The 17,520-nt window shown below is 46.2% G+C and overlaps 1 protein-coding gene across 7 annotated transcripts in view; it reads left to right on the plus strand.

Moving 5' to 3' along the window:
* Positions 1-17,520, plus strand: part of c2cd5 (C2 calcium dependent domain containing 5) — a 154,036-nt gene that overhangs the window by 7,974 nt on the left and 128,542 nt on the right. For all 7 annotated transcript variants that reach the window (XM_084335043.1, XM_084335044.1, XM_084335045.1 and 4 more), the window contains exon 7: positions 13,933-14,188. In XM_084335043.1, the coding sequence (XP_084191169.1) occupies positions 13,933-14,188 (256 nt within the window). The remainder of the gene's footprint in view (positions 1-13,932; positions 14,189-17,520) is intronic.

The following is a 17,520-nucleotide window of genomic DNA, read 5'->3' on the forward strand; positions in this document are numbered from 1 at the left end:
CAATTCAAGGATATAAGAGAGGAGGAGGGTTGAACACGAGAAAAGGTGAGAGAAAAGCGACCCCAGAAGGAGTAAAAATGGTGGCACTGGAGATGAGTCAGACTAGCATGCCACAGTGGGCAGCTAGCATACAGGCTAACATACAGGCCAACATCCTGCAGATCGCCCAGGGCATGCGGGCTAGTACATGGGCTAACGAGCTAGCTAACCAAGCTTTCCAAGCTAACATACGGGCTATCCAAGCTGGCATGCGGGCCTGGCTGGAGAAGGAGCTGCAAGCTAACATGGAAGTCAACACGAGGAATACGACGCAGCGGGGGATACAAGCTAACTGGGTGTTGGACTGCAGCGAGGCCTGGCTGGAGAGGGAGCTGCAAGCTAACATGGAAGTCAACATGAGGAATACGACGCAGCGGGGGATACAAGCTAACGTGGTGTTGGACCGCAGCGGGGCCTGGCTGGAGAAGGAGCTGCAGGCTAACATGGAAGTCAACACGAGGAATACGGCGCAGTGGGGGATACAAGCTAACGTGGTGTTGGACCGCAGCAGGGCCTGGCTGGAGAAGGAGCTGCAAGCTAACATGGAATATGACGCAGCAAGTGATACAAGCTGGTTCGGGAGAGGTGAAACGGACGGCCCCCAGGGGAGGGACGGGGAGGCGCTGGATACAACCGGATCAACCAGGACTCGGGCACCCAGGTCGGCCGGACCATCCGCACACGAGATGCAGGCGCGGAGGTCGCCCGGGCCGGCCAAGATGCGAACACGGAGGCTACACACACCATCCGAGCACCAAGACCAACCGGACCAGCCAGAACTTGAATAACGAGGTTTCACACACCAAGCAGGACTCGAGCACTGAGGTCATACACACGACCAAGATTCAATACCATATGCATATAATGTGATAGTGAATGGATTCGAGACACACTGCAGACAACACACAGACCACTGGGCGACATATAATACAAATAACACGTACTAGACTAAACTGTAGAAACTAACACACATGACGCACAACTAAGCATATTATTTGATAGTGAATGGAGGTTATGGCTCGAGACACAATGCAGATAACACACAGACCGCTGGGAATACAGACAAGGTAAACACATTAGTTGGGGAGGTTGGGACTTGATTCGGGACATATAGTACAAATAACACGCACTAGACTAAACTGTAGACACTAGCACACAGGACACACAAATAGGATGACAGGGAACATGGGGAATCACATTCGGAGACCAGACTGGGAGCTCTGGAAATGTACTAACGGAAAGATAAAAATTCAAATAAAATGTTGTACAATAATAGAGACATTGGAGAATCCCCATTCGGGATATCTACGTCGTTATAGGAGGGGCCCTCTCCAGGAGAGCCTTACCCCTCCAACCCGCCAACGGGGGTTAAACTGGGTTAAAAGAATTACCTGGGAAGTGCCAATTGTCATTAGTCTTCTTTTTGATTATTTTCTTCTGAGTTATGTTAGAATAGCAGTTGCTTTAAATGTGCACATGGACAAATATGAAGGACAAGAATTCAAAATGTTGGACATGAAGAGAGGCTTGGAGAATCTCCTTTGGGGGATATCTCCGTCTCTGGGGGGGGGGGGGGGGGGGGGGGGGCTTCTCCAGTGGGAGGGCTGATCCCCCCCCCCCCCCCAAACCGCCAATCGGGGAAAGAGTGCCAACCATATAACCATTTATGTTCACTTCATTTTTCTTATTGTGTTGTTAGTTTAGTTTTTCATAAATATATGCGGTGATGTCGGCGACATGGGAGGTACAGGGGTGGGCAGGCTGGGTTCAGTGGGTCGGGGGGAGGGGCCATCGTTCCGGCGGTTCGACGCGGGGGAGGGGGGGCCTTGCGTGTTGTGGGATTGGTGTGGGGGGGGGGGGGGGGGGGGGTTCCTGGGGCCCTCGGACGCCGTGGCCTGGGCGGTCTGGTCACCGGGCCGGGGGGGCACCGGGCTTGGGGTCGCGGGGAGTCGGGGGATCATTGAGGCGTGGTGCTTTGGCCTTCTGCGGGTCTGGGCTTGGGGTCCTCGGGGGCCTGGTGGTCGGGCGGGGGCCTGTGGGAGCTCTAGGTGCTCGGCTCCGCGCATGGTGGACCAGTATATGGGGGTGTTCTGTTTCTCAGGGAGGAGGGCGGGAGGGAGGCGTTTCTCTCAGGGGGGTCAGAGCGGCTGGGATCTGCCCAGCGGGGTCCTGTGTGTTGGGGGGTCGGTGGGCGTGGGGTGGGGCTCTCGGTGACATGGGAAATAGCGGGCTTGGCTCGGTGGGGGGGGGGGGGTCCCCTATCCTTTCCTTTCCTTTCCTCTACTGGGCTGGCCCAATTGATTCAAGGGACCCGTGTCGCCGGGGGCTCGGCGGCGCGCGCATCGGCCTGGGATATGGGGGGCTCCTATGGGCTTAACTCAGGGGGGACGACCTAGGGGGAGGGGGACCATCGTTTCCGCGGTTTGGCCCGGGAGAATGGGATCTTGGATGTTGTGGGGTCGTCGGCCGTGGGGTGGGGTGCTGGGTGGCATGGGAGGTAGCAGGCAAAATATATATATATATATAAAAGAAACAACATCACAGAAGAATGAAAAGGAAACAAGAAAAGAAATTGAAATGTAAATAAACAATGTAAAAATAGAATGGACCGAAGAACCCATGTCACCCTTTTTTCTTTTCTCATTTTTGTCAATCTTTTATTTATTTTTTATTTTTTGATATGCCTTCACTCACGATGCCCATTTCTCATTGTCATATATTTCAGCAAAGATAAATGTTTACCAATCCTCTGAACAAAACCTTTGACTTACTGGAGGAATGGTTGACTCCAATGGTTGACTTCACAGGCAGCACCACAGGACATCCATAAAACAATGCACTTCTAATAATAATAATAATAATTAATTTAATTTATATAGCGCTTCTCAATAACCCGAAGTCGCTGACAATAGTCGGGAGCAAGACAAACAAAGAAACAAAAGCAAAGAAACAAAAACAAAAACAACAAAGAAACAAAAACAAAAGGAACATGAGGCCATGGGGGGAACAGGGAAGACAGCATGATAGCACAAAAAAGACTGGAGACAGACATCAATCTGTAAACCTTTTCTTTCTTTTCACAAGCTGCTCCTTTATGGTTGCAAAATGAATCCTGTACAGAACTGCTATGTGAGCGATTTCGTATGGCGTTTATTTGATTTTGGGCACTTTTGGGAAAATCTATTTATCAAAAATAAAATTGCATAAAACCTTAAATGATCAATTAAGCTTTATAATCATTTTGTCAGGAATCATAATATGAACATTGTTGTAAACATCACTTTATGGAATTTAATATATTTAACACTTTTCCTAGAATGTCAGAGAACATTGTCATTACCATCACGTTACCAAATAACTCTTTAAAATGTAAAAATAAAAGTAAAAAATGTGTGCTTTAAGGCATTTATGTAACATTATACCTTACTTCTGATGTATTAGTGGTTTGAAATATTTTACTTGAATTGAAACATGCTTTAGATCTTTAGATATGCAGCCTTTTAAATATATTGCTAGATCCTGTCAAGAAAGATACAATTACTACAACAACAGGTCCATGACTCTTGTTTTTCATACATAAAATGTTAAGGGCGGGCTTGTAATATAGGAAAACATGTAGGAAAATGTCAGATTTAAACTATTTGTTACAAATTTGTTAAGAAATATGTCATGTGTTGGTAATGACGTACTGTTGTGGTAATGAGGAAATGTGATGGGAATGACATTTAGATAGATTTATTGAATTCATTCATGGATACAGTAACAACATCAGAATCATAGGTATTGTCATGTGAATGATTGTACTGGAAGTACAATTGTGTGTGTGTCTCTAAGACCAGACCATATTAGGCGCTCATGCGCCGGAAGTAGTTAATTCCATGTATGCTACCGAAACAACGCTGTGTGGAAGTGTCTACGAGAAGGATAATAAACACCACAACCTATGGAGTTAAAGCAGGTCGTCAAGAGTGTTTATTATATCGGTCATAACTTGAACATGGTGTCAGAAGTAAACCAGTGAAGATGGCCAAGTTTAACCCTCCCGGCAACTTTGATTTCACTCGCCCAGAACTGTGGCCGGAGTGGAGGCAACGGTTCCAGCGCTACCGGCTAGCCACAAAACTAGACAGGGAGGATGGACCTGTGCAGGTTAGCACGTTGCTATATGCGCTCGGCAAGGAGGCTGAGCAAGTTTTCAACACGTTGCATTTCGAGGTACGGGAGGACGTTGATGACAAGGACAACTATGTGATTGTGTTGGACAAGTTGAATCGTTATTTCACTCCGAAAGTAAACATTATCCACGAACGTGCTCGTTTTTACCTCCGCTCGCAAAAGAGGGGCGAGTCTGCGGAGGAATACATCCGGACGCTCTACGAGCTGGCCGAGACCTGTCAGTTTGGTCCGGTGAAGATAGAAAATATTCGGGATAAACTGGTGATAGGAATCCTGGATAAAGAGATGTCAGAAAAGCTACAATTAATGGCAGATCTGACGCTGGAGAAAGCCATCGAGATGGTGAGACAGTCTGAGCAGATAAAGGGGCAAATTAGCCAACAGTCTAGAGCGGGCTCGGCAGATGCAGCATTCCTCAGTGAGGTCACACACAGCTGTTGTAACTGCGGAGATACTACATTCCTGAGTGAGGTCAGACACAATGCGCGCGCTGCGCCTTTCCAACAAATCAGAGGGCGGGGAAGAGCGCGGGGCAGTGGCGGCTTCCAAGCAGCAGGTGGTGCTACAGGAACGAAGTGTTTTAGGTGTGGAAGGGACCACCCGAACAATGTGCAGTGTCCAGCCAGGCAGGCAAAGTGCAGACACTGCCAGAAGATTGGACATTTTGCCGCCGTGTGTCGCTCTGCAAGAGTGAATGAGCTGACAACAATGGAGCAGCAGGATGACAGTTACAGTGAAGGACACTTCCTTGGTGAGATAAAAACAAAATACCTCTACGTGACAGATTCCAATAGGCCATGGACTGTTGAACTGAACGTCTGTGACACTCCTCTCACTTTCAAAATTGACACTGGTGCAGACGCCAGTGTGATTTCAGATGACACCTACCATCAGCTCAAACACCTGCCCCAGTTATCCAGTGACTTCACAGCTTTCGACAGCCCCGGAGGTAGACTTGAATGTCTAGGACTGTTCACTACCACATCTAAGTACAAGGGCCGGCAATATAAGTTCAACATCCATGTGATTAAGACAGCAAATGGCAGCAACCTGTTAGGCCGTGATGTTGCGGTGGCAATGGGACTGGTGAAGAGAGTGGAGGAGGTACAGGGCACATTCGGGGCGGATCTGGGCCTCTTGAAAATAAAACCTGTGAGAATATGCCTGCGGGACGATGCTGTCCCATACAGCATTAACACAGCGAGGAGAGTGTCTGCTCCTCTGCTTCCCAAAGTCAAGAAGGAGCTGGAGAGGATGCTCAAGTGCGGCGTCATAGAGGAGATCAGTGAGCCAACAGAGTGGTGTGCTCCCATGGTTCCAGTCCCCAAGAAAACTGATGAGGTGAGGATCTGTGTTGATCTAAAACGACTGAACGTGGCTGTGAAGAGGGAGAGATATGTTCTGCCCACCATAGATGACATATTACCAAAGCTGGCGGAGTCTCGAGTGTTCTCCCTACTCGACGCGGAAAGTGGTTTCTGGCAAATTCCACTAGAGAGAGAAACCGCTAAACTGACCACATTCATCACCCCAGTGGGTAGATTTTTTTTTAAGCGGCTTCCTTTCGGGATCTCCAGTGCACCGGAGATCTTTCAGAGAGAAATGTCTCGGCTGTTCAGAGGCCAAGAGGGAGTGGAGGTGTACATGGACGACATCCTTGTCCATGGTACAGATGATAAGGAGCACGAGGGGAGACTCCAGAATGTTCTGCGTATCCTGGAGAGTGCAGGTCTAAAGCTCAACGACAAGAAGTGCGTTCTGCGCCAAAGGCAGCTGAGCTACTTGGGGCATCGAATTGACAGTGAGGGCATCCAGCCTGACCCCTCAAAAGTAAGCGCCATCACAGAGCTACAGCCACCAAGTGACGTGCCAGGCTTAAGAAGGTTCCTAGGCATGGTCCATTATCTCGGGCGCTTCTTGCCTAACTTATCGGAAGTGATAAAGCCACTCAACGACCTGCTGAAGTGCGAGGCTGTGTGGATGTGGGACGCAGCACAAGACAACGCATTCCACAAGGTAAAGCAACTCCTCTCCACCGCACCTACACTGGCATTCTATGATGTAAACAAACCTACCATAGTGAGTTCAGATGTAAGCAGCTACGGGCTGGGCAGTGTACTGCTACAGAGACACTCAGATGGACTGAAACCCGTTGCATTCTGTTCAAGGACACTAACTGATGCTGAGAAGCGCTACGCGCAAATAGAGAAGGAGTGTTTAGCTGCTGTTTGGGCCTGTGAACGATTTTCCACTTACCTCTATGGCCTAGACAGCTTCATAGTCCATACAGACCATAAACCGCTGGTCCCTTTGATCAACAACAAGGACCTCGATAGAGTTCCCCTGCGGTGCCAACGATTGCTGATGCGTCTGATGAAGTACAACCCCATTGCAGAGTACGTGCCTGGGAAAACACTGACAGTAGCTGACACACTTTCCAGGCAGCCATTGTCTGTAATTCTGAGTGAAGTGTCAGAACTAACCTCTGATGTTTCAGCGTTCGAGGACGCAGCTCATGCAGCGTGGCCAGTGTCGCCATCCAAACTGGACCGGATCAAGCAGGAGACGAGCGTAGACTACGACCTTCTGGTGGTGAGCAGACTGATCACAGATGGATGGCCGAAGCACGTGAGCAGTGTACCAGCACAAGGCAAAGCATATCACCACTGCTGTAACAGCCTGTCATTATCAAAGGGTCTTGTGCTGTACGGAGACCGCATCGTTATTCCTCACAGTATGAGGAAAGAGATACTCAACCGGTTGCATGACGGGCACCAGGGCATCACCAAGTGCAGGGAACGGGCACGCATGAGTGTGTGGTGGCCCGGGCTGGAGAGAGAGGTCCAGGAACTGGTGACAAAATGTCCCGAGTGCATGCAGGTCAGACCTACACAGAGGAAGGAGCCTCTGATTACAACGCCACTACCACAGAGGCCCTGGCAGGCGATCGGGGCGGACATCTGTGAGTACGAGAAAGAAAACTACTTGGTAGTTGTTGACTATTATTCTCGCTACATAGAAATAGCTCATCTACCAAACATGAAGAGTGAGACCACAATTGCTCGTCTGAAAAATATCTTCGCCAGGTGGGGTTGTCCAGATGAGCTTCACACTGATAATGCTAAACAGTTCACGAGCAAGATGTTTGAGAGTTTCACTGTAACATATGACTTTAAACTCATCACCTCTAGTCCTCACTATCCTCAGGCCAACGGTGGGGCTGAGAGAGCAGTGCAGACTGCGAAGAGGATCCTACGGCAGGATGACCCGTTTCTGGCTCTCATGAGTTACAGAGCTACACCAATACAAGCCACGGGTGCCAGTCCTGCACAGCTGATGATGGGCCGCCAGATCAAGACGACGGTGCCTACAGTCGATAAAGTGCTGTTGCCTGTGTGGCCCGACTTCGCTAAGGTGCGTGAAGCTGACGCCAGGGCGAAAAGGAGCTACAGGCATGCTTACAACCGACGCTATGGTGCCAGAGCACTTCCACCTCTCAGGCCAGGGCAGAGCGTGGCAGTGAAACTCGACGGTGAGTCCGGCTGGACGACAGCAGCAACAGTTCAGCAGCCACACTCAGCTCCGAGGTCCTATCTGATCCAGACAGACCACGGGACCTTGCGGAGGAACAGGCGCCACCTACGACCTACATTCCTTCCTGGAGAGGCAGAGGACATGCAGGCGAGCGAGCAACCATCGCCACCCCAGCTTACACCTCCGAGTGACGTCACGCCGCTCTGCACCCCGTCCTATCTGGAGCGGAGGAAAGCCATGGTGATCGACGACGACGACGTAGACGACGAGATCATCATCGGGGTTTCGGCTCTTGGAGGGGCCGTGTCACCTGCTAGGGAGCCTGTTTCCCCTGTTCGTGAGACTGTCCCGGCGCCGGCAGGGCCTGAGAATAGTCTTCCAGAACCAGCTCGGGTGACTTCCAGGGGCAGAGTCATCCGTCCACCTGAGAGATTTAAAGACTTTGTGTGTTATTAGACATGTGGCTTGCCTCAATGGAGCAGAATAACCTCCGGCAGCTACAGAGGTGACTGGGTTGTCTACCCCATACCCTCAGTAAAAAAAAAAAAAAGTAACACACAATGTTGGTTTATGTTCTATTGTGACTTTCTCTGTTAAAAGAAAAGGGGGAAAAGGGGAAAGGAAGTATTGTTATGATGACACTTTGGTTAATGGCACTTTTCTATTTATTATTATAGCACTTTGATTAATGGCACTTTTCTATTTAAAAAGAATGAACTGATTGATATTGTGGTTACAGTATTACCTTGCACTTCTAAGAGCTCAGATTATTTGCTCGTTTGAGAGGACACTGCACTAATTTTGTATTCAACAGTATACACTGTCTCTGACTCAAAGAAGGGGAGATGTCATGTGAATGATTGTACTGGAAGTACAATTGTGTGTGTGTCTCTAAGACCAGACCATATTAGGCGCTCATGCGCCGGAAGTAGTTAATTCCATGTATGCTACCGAAACAACGCTGTGTGGAAGTGTCTACGAGAAGGATAATAAACACCACAACCTATGGAGTTAAAGCAGGTCGTCAAGAGTGTTTATTATATCGGTCATAACTTGAACAGGTATTATCAACAACTGTTACAACAGGATAGGAACATCTAAGAAACCATCTAAAAAAACACTGACAACCTTTATGGTTTCAAACGACATACTTTAACAGTAAGAGGTTTGTTCTTTTAACATGCCTACATCTTCTTCTCCATGAGGGAGCATACTTGTTTCCAGACAGAGGCATTGAGCATCATATGTCTTTTAGTAATCGGTTGGGGCTCTGGGACAAGGCCCAGCACATTTTCCATTCTATACCATATTAGGGGAGAACGGGGGACGTTGTCACACTTTTTACTCTAGTGTGAATTGCTCATAATCAAAACATCTTTCAATAGTCATTCCTACATTAAATTGAAGCTTAAGATGTTGTCTTAAAATGTGTATCCCTCTCATTTTCCAACGTATTGTAACAAAGAGTTAATCACCTATCAAAGACACTCTGACACATTGTGACAACCAACCCCATCATGGGGATGGTTGTCACACACTATGGGGTTGGTTGTCACCATGTGTTTTAAAACTTTTAATGGGAAAATCTTAAAAAGAAGACACGATTTAGATTTCAGATAATGATTGAAGCAGTGCGTCTTTAGTCGACGGCGAAAGATTGGATGGGTTTCGGCTGTCCTAACTGGGGTGGGTAGTTCATTCCACCATTGTGGGGCAAGGACTGAGAATAGACAAGAAGGCAGAACTAAATTTGAAAGTTTAATTGCATTGACAAGTTGACAAATACATAACTTAATGCATCTTAATGAACATAAACAGGAAACGCATCTTTAGGCCATCCTATATAACAAAATAAGAACACAATAAATCGGCCTAACAATAATAGCCTACACAACATGTCTAGTAAAGTACCTGCACAGCAGGATGTCTGGCAACACCACATTAGAATAGTATACACAAATATGCTAGTATAGTATACCCAAAAAACCCAAATATCGGTTATCGAATATCGATAATATAACAACCAAATATCAGTTATTCGATAGTTGCCCTTTATCTGGCACTATTTAAAAGTTTAACTGAGATCGGAATAAAGGAGTTTTTAAACCTATTTAGTCTAGAGCGTGGAACTCTAAACCTCCTCCCATAGGGCAGTAGCTCATACTCGGCATGTAAGACATGGGAGGGGTCCGAGACTATTCTATTGGCTTGCCTTAGAGTAGCCTGTTAAAAAATAGACTGCAGGGATGGGTGACCTTTCACCCCTATGATCTTCCATGCAGTCTGCATCAGACGGACCAGTTTGGACTTTAATTGTACAGACAGGTTACCAAACCAAGCTGTAATACCGTATCTGATGAGAGTGACTCTCTAATACAGATTGGTAGAAAAGTAACAAATTTTTTTTTATCTACACCATGAACTCTAAGGCGACGTAGAAAGTGCAGTCGTTGTTGTAGTCTGCTACACAGGCTATCTACAAGGGTGTTCCAGGTTAGTGTGTTATCGACAAAAATCACAAGATATTTATATGAAGAGACCGGCGAGATGGACTGTGTGTGGATGACCACAGGCCTGTGGTCCCCAACACCTCTGGGGTCAAACACCATCTCCTCAGTCTTAACTGATTGAAAATGTTATTAACAGATTGCAGAATGGGTACAATACAGTAAGGCTCAATACACACAATTGTTAAGGGGATGCAGACCAGAGAAAGACTTTCGTCTTGTTTACACCAGGTCCCCCATTTTCTATTTATAATGAATTGTAAGTAGGGTGCAACTAGCACCGTGCAGCCCTTAATGTTGCTAGTCTTTAGCACTTTGTGATGGAGCAGTTTGTCAGCCATCAGTTGAGTGTTTGCATGTGTTTTACACAAGCATGTGTCCCTATCACGGACGGTTGGCCTCACTATCCAAAATGGGCAGGTTTTCCATAACTTACTATAGGAAATCTTGAGCTGTGGATGTTCATTCTTGAATTTCCGCCAAAGACTGTACGTTTCATTCAGAAAGCGCTTTTGCATTTTCACTTTCTTCCGCGTCAAAGTGTCTCTTCCCTGTTGTTGCCTGTGAGTTATCATCACGTTCCAGAAACTCTTTGACTTTTGTCCTGGTAGAGAGAGGCAATGCATTTGCATGTTTCTTCTGAAGTCCAGTTCCTCTTCTGTATTTCCGCATCATCTTTGCAGAGAATCCAAGTTCCTTTTGAGCCAGATACACCAACTTGTACTTTTTCAGAATTCCCCCCCTTAGAAACTTTGAAATTACTTGCTTCTCTTTAGTGTTGGTGTCTCGCAGCTCTGACACTAGAGTATTGTGGAACAATATAGTGTCTTCCTGAGATCACATTTCTTTGACTTCATTTGTTGTTTTGATTTTGATCGTGACGATTCTTGTGGTTTGAGCTTATTTGACAGTCTTTCATACCGTTTTTTATATTTCTCCATATTTCGTTTTGCTCTCTCCAACATCAGGTTGGCTTCACACAGATCTCTGTAGAATTTACTTCTGTTTCTGTTCACCTTTTTTCGTCCTCTTTGTTGTGGGGTTTCTTGTGGTGTAGGCTGATTGGGACTTTCACATCTGGCAATAGGGACAGGGACAGCATTGTGTTGCTCAGGCTGTTCTGTTGGTGACACTGGTGGGCTATTCAAATCAAATTTATTTATAAGTCCCGACAACACACGTTAATGTCCCCATGGGCCGTACAGGTCTTCTTTAAACAAGTCAAGAAGAAAACATAACAATAAGTCAAGAACAGAACAAGAACACCATAAGGTCCAAACATTTTTAGATGAATGCAAAAAAAATAAAAAATTAAAGAATGCAAGCACTCCCAGACATACCCCACGCGAAGGTAAGGAAAAACTCACTAAAACCTAACGATAGGGAAAAAAGCTCCACAGGCAGTGTGGAGGAGAGAAACCTTAGAAGGGCCATTCAAGGGGGGATCTCCATTCTTAGATGTTGGTGATAGTAGTGTTGCAGACGGACAGTTGGTAAGCATGCACTCATGTGTGTAGTGAAACACAGATGAGTGCATGCAATAGCAACTGAACATTTTGAAAGATTAAAGATAAAGCTAATAGCGATAGCAACTGAACATTTTGAAAGTTCACTGTTAGGTAGTCATCCATATTTCATATTTGCTTATCGTTTGTTCTTTTGTTTCTTTGATTGATTCGCCATTGATGCCTTTTATATCTTTGTGTGCATTTGGGCAGCTGAGATATGCATTGCAGCTTACCCGTCTCTTTTCTCTTTTTATACCGCTCTTTTTCTTTTTGAAAATATCTTTGATATTGTTCTGGATCATCTTTAAGTCTGTCTCTGTATGATTTTGACCTTTGGCCTGTTGATTTAGGTGCCATGGTGAAGACACTAGCATAAACAAATCCAAAAACCAATAAATAAATAAATAACAATAAATATCAGTTATAAATGAGACACAACATATATTTACATATACATACAAGTAATGTTATCAAAAAAAAGAGCTATAAACAGATATCTTTGTCATTACCACCACACGTTGTCATTACCACCACACTTCATTGTGTGGCGGTAATGACCGTGATGGTAATGGCATTTTCTTACTTTTAAGCTAACAGCTAGCATAACATCAAACTTGCTTATATTCAATTCTTAGCTAGCTAGCAATGTACTCAATGTACTTACAAATATGAAGAAGTTTGACTAAGATTCAAAAGCATTATCAAATTATAGTGTGTTTGGTAATGACACACAATAAACATATTCTATAGTATGAGTAAGTAAATGTGAAAATATCTTACATTCCTGGTGATCAAAATGTCAGTCTTCCACTCTGACAGCCATGTGCTCCACTGTCACTACAGGTTGTAATGGGTACCAAAGCAAGGGGCGTAGCCAACACTTCATTGTATTGCAAATAGTTCAACGTGATGGTAATGACACAGATATTAAGGGACAAACCTATTTTGATATTTTTTTTTCACATATTGTACTTAAGTTAAATATTTGGCAGAGAATCATTGATTCAAATGTAGTTATAGTAATATATACCTAAAAGTATTGTTTTTTTAATAGTTTTTTCTAGAGAAATACAAGACCAAACGTTAAAACTCTGGATTGGGACATGGTGAAAATGGTAAAATTCCAACATTAAACAACAAAAAATAAGATAAAAAATTTATGTTTTAAATTGAATAATTAAGTCTAGGTAAGTAATTAATTATACTAATCAATGATAGCATAAAGAATCTGGAAATATTTTTTTTTCTTTCAAATATATCCCAGGGACATAAATGCCCAAAATCAAATAATCACCCCATATTATCCATCTGTTCGCCGTTTGATCACAGACACCCTTCTCTTGCTAGGAGCTCCTGCATGTTACTGTAGGGCTCCATTTGAAAGCGCTAGCCTCACTGCTTCTCTTGCTAGGAGCTCCTGCATGTTAATTCCGTCGTATTTACCATTTATCATCTCGGGAGCTCAGTCAGAGCGCTCCATTATCGATCATGATTAACTACCTTACAAACACGGACCAAATCGAGGGAATACTGGTCGAGGAAGTCCGAAAATATAGCCGTTTGTACAACACAGCGCAGCAAGGCCGCCTAGTGGTTCGGCGGTGTACTGCAACCCATGCGTTGAACTAACGTGGAAGTATGTTGGTCTAGCTCCCATGCGCAAAATATCGGCAACGGCATATTTCCCCCTAAACACATTTGAATGAGATACAGAGAGGTTATCACAACATAGAAGTAACTTCCTACTGTAGTACAATACCTATCAAAATCATATCTAAGACTTTTTAAGGCCTAAAATTCTGATGAACAAATGTAAGACTTTTTAAGACCCTGCAAGAACCCTGATACAAACACAAGACTACAAAGGATAGAGGATCTCAGGGCTGGGAGGTATACTGGTATGGATCCAATATTTGACATGACCATTGTTAATGATATATACAACATGCAAAAGGTTGTATTATGAAGAATTTAAGATGGAACTGGAAGTGGGATGAGAATAGACGGTAGATGAAAAATACCACATTGGCCTCAATATAAGAACTTTTTTTCCCCATGCAAATTACATAACTCTCTCTTTCACTCTCTGGTTACACCGTGAAAGAGGCAGTGCTAATATATTCCCTTTTCCCCCCGCATGGCCGACTTGACGTTGCGTGGCCCTCCAGGTGAGCTGCAGAGGAAGATCGGCCTGAAGGTGCTGGAGATGGGCGGGAACGCCGTGGTGGGCTACCTGCAGTGTTTCGACTTGGAGGGCGAGTCCGGTCTGGTGGTCCGGGCCATCGGGACCGCCTGCACGCTGGACAAGCTCACCGGGGGAGCCGCTGCCCCCCTCGCCCCCCCCGCCAACCCTAACACACACACACACCCTAACACAGCCCCCTCTTCCACCGCCTGCAATTCCCCCTCTAAGGACTGCAAGGAGTGAGTATGAGCCCACGACAGGCATGGACCCTGCATCTTACGTGCGCGTGTGTGAGAGAGAGAGAAAATTAGTCTATACAAATTTTTGTGTGGTAGAGATGGTGTGTTTTAAAACGAAACGGCAACAACAACAAAAAAGACTGTTACTCTGTATATCCAGTCCTTTTAATGACTCCTGTGTGTGTCTCAGTATTTTTATTGAATTCCGTCTGCCTTTTTGTGTCTTTATTATGCCCTGTGTGTGTTGTTGTTGACACCATGCTACTAACAGCACACGTTCATATCCTGACTGAGACACACACACGTACACGCGCAGCCATCCTCAAACCCTTGTCTGCTCTTTTAGACCGCTCTTGCATGGCTCTCTGCTCTGCCTCTGCATGCACTAGTGCCGCGTCGTGTTACTAGTGAGTATCCGTTCCATCGGCTCTCTGCTCACTCCTCCTCCCCTCTCTTTTCCTCTCGTCACTTTCTCTTGTCTACCCGACCAGTAGTACTGTACATTTGATTCTGAGCTTAAGCGTGGGACTCTAGTTTATGTAGGCTTGATTGAAGAAGTCCTATGTGTGTGTGTGTGTGTATTAGGGATGGGCATCGATTTTAGAATAATCAAATAGTTTATGCACATTTAGTTTTGTTTCATAAAATACATGTTCCCTTGTTTTTACCGGCACCTACACTGTGTAGTGTATTGAGGGGACCCTGTTAACTGTTGACTGGTATGCTGGGTACAGGTAGCTAGCCAGGTAGCATAACAGTCTGTTAACAGCTGGGAGAACAGAAAAGAAAGATGAAGAAAGAGAGACCAGATACGTTCGATTATAGCCACGTTTTATGCGTTTGCCATTTCAAGCATCAGTGATGTAACTCTCTGAATGAATACTTTACGCTTGCCTGCTCCGCTAGTGTTAGCTGTTAGCAATGACAGCAGCCAGCTAGCTTGCTTGTTGGATTATCTCACGTTTGCTATTATGTAAAAACAAAACCATACGTTAACATGGAAGCTGAGACATTTCAAGCATCAACAATGTAACTTTCGGAATTAATGATTTCTTTCCTGGAAATAACGCTAGCCTGTTGCGACTCACAAATATCTAGCCGTTAGCAATGACAGCAGCCAGCTAGCTAGCTTGCTTGTTGGATTATTTCACATTCGCTATTAAGTCAAAACAAAACCTTAAATTAACGTGGCAGCTCAGACTTTTCAAGCATCAGCAATGTAACTTTCAGAATAATGTTAGCCTGCTGTGACTCGCAAATATCTAGCTGTTGGCAATGACAGCAGCCAGTTAGTTTGCTCGCTTGTTGGATTATCTCACGTTTGCTATATAGTAGTTATATTTATTTAGTGACTATTTAATGGCAATTTGAGTTTTGCCCATCCCTAGTGTGTATGTGAACAAGCCTGTGCCTCTGTATGTTTATTGTGTCTTCCTGTGTGCTAGAGAGATTGGGATTGTGTCTCTGTGGAAGACTGAGATCTCTACCTGAGAGTTGTGCATGAGTTTTATGTCGCTAATACAAGCCTTTAAAAGCTTTAAAGAGAGGGGAGTGAGGGGTAAAACAGGACCTAGATACCCCCTCCGCGTCTTCTTCTTTCCTCTTTGTCCTCCTCTGTTCCCTTTTCTTTGTTGCAATGTTGTGGTGTGTTGTACTGTTGTTGTTGTTGTCTCTCTCTTCCTCCTTCCGGCTCTGCCACGGGATCGGTCCCGTCTCTCGCTGTATGTGTCCGACTGTGGCCGCCTCTCTTCCTCTCCCGCGTGCTGATTGGCCCAGGTCTCCCCTGGCCCACGGATGTCGCTCCACCCACAACAGCCCTGTGCACTCGGTCTGCGGCTCCCAGAGGCTGTCCCAGAGCTTCTCTATCTCTGTCCCCACGCTCGTCTTCACCGGTATGCAGAGACAGCAGACTCGAGCTTCAGGTTCAAGTCAGCTTCATTGCTGAGTTACGCATTTTAGCTGAGAAAGATGTATGGTTAGGGTTAAGGTAAGGGATAGGCTTACCTTATCTTACCTTATGACTTTGCAGCTTGGCCACTTCCTGCCAAGGTCCTTCCGGGTGATTGGATTTAGACACTACCTAGCGGAATAGCCTAGTGAGCAGAAGAGGGAGTTAGACATTTCTAGACGGAGAAGAACGGTAGGCTCTTTAGTGTCGAGACCAGGGTCTTACACAGAGTGAAGAGGTATTTCCCCCTACACCCAGAAACGACAAGCCTTCGACTTCAGCCTTCCGACGTTCTTTTGCTTCTCATGTTTACTTCAGCCACTCCCAGGTCCAGTCTAGACAGCTACCATCAGGTCAGACTCTCTGCTCCCAGGTCCAGTCTAGACAGCTACCACCAGGTCAGACTCTCTGCTCCCAGGTCCAGTCTAGACAGCTACCATCAGGTCAGACTCTCTGCTCCCAGGTCCAGTCTAGACAGCTACCATCAGGTCAGACTCACTGCTCCCAGGTCCAGTCTAGACAGCTACCACCAGGTCAGACTCACTGCTCCCAGGTCCAGTCTAGACAGCTACCACCAGGTCAGACTCTCTGCTCCCAGGTCCAGTCTAGACAGCTACCATCAGGTCAGACTCTCTGCTCCCAGGTCCAGTCTAGACAGCTACCATCAGGTCAGACTCACTGCTCCCAGGTCCAGTCTAGACAGCTACCATCAGGTCAGACTCTCTGCTCCCAGGTCCAGTCTAGACTGCTACCATCAGGTCAGACTCTCTGCTCCCAGGTCCAGTCTAGACAGCTACCATCAGGTCAGACTCTCTGCTCCCAGGTCCAGTCTAGACAGCTACCATCAGGTCAGACTCACTGCTCCCAGGTCCAGTCTAGACAGCTACCATCAGGTCAGACTCTCTGCTCCCAGGTCCAGTCTAGACAGCTACCATCAGGTCAGACTCACTGCTCCCAGGTCCAGTCTAGACAGCTACCATCAGGTCAGACTCTCTGCTCCCAGGTCCAGTCTAGACAGCTACCATCAGGTCAGACTCACTGCTCCCAGGTCCAGTCTAGACAGCTACCATCAGGTCAGACTCTCTGCTCCCAGGTCCAGTCTAGACAGCTACCATCAGGTCAGACTCACTGCTCCCAGGTCCAGTCTAGACAGCTACCATCAGGTCAGACTCACTGCTCCCAGGTCCAGTCTAGACAGCTACCATCAGGTCAGACTCACTGCTCCCAGGTCCAGTCTAGACAGCTACCACCAGGTCAGACTCACTGCTCCCAGGTCCAGTCTAGACAGCTACCACCACGTCAGACTCTCCGCTCCGTTTTGGGTGTGTTCTGGTTCATTACTTTAGTATGTCAGGGCTGTGATACATGGTCTCTGACCCAGCGA

This window comes from Notolepis coatsorum (genome assembly GCF_963971535.1).
Source record: "Notolepis coatsorum genome assembly, chromosome: 18".
NCBI lineage: Eukaryota > Metazoa > Chordata > Actinopteri > Aulopiformes > Paralepididae > Notolepis > Notolepis coatsorum.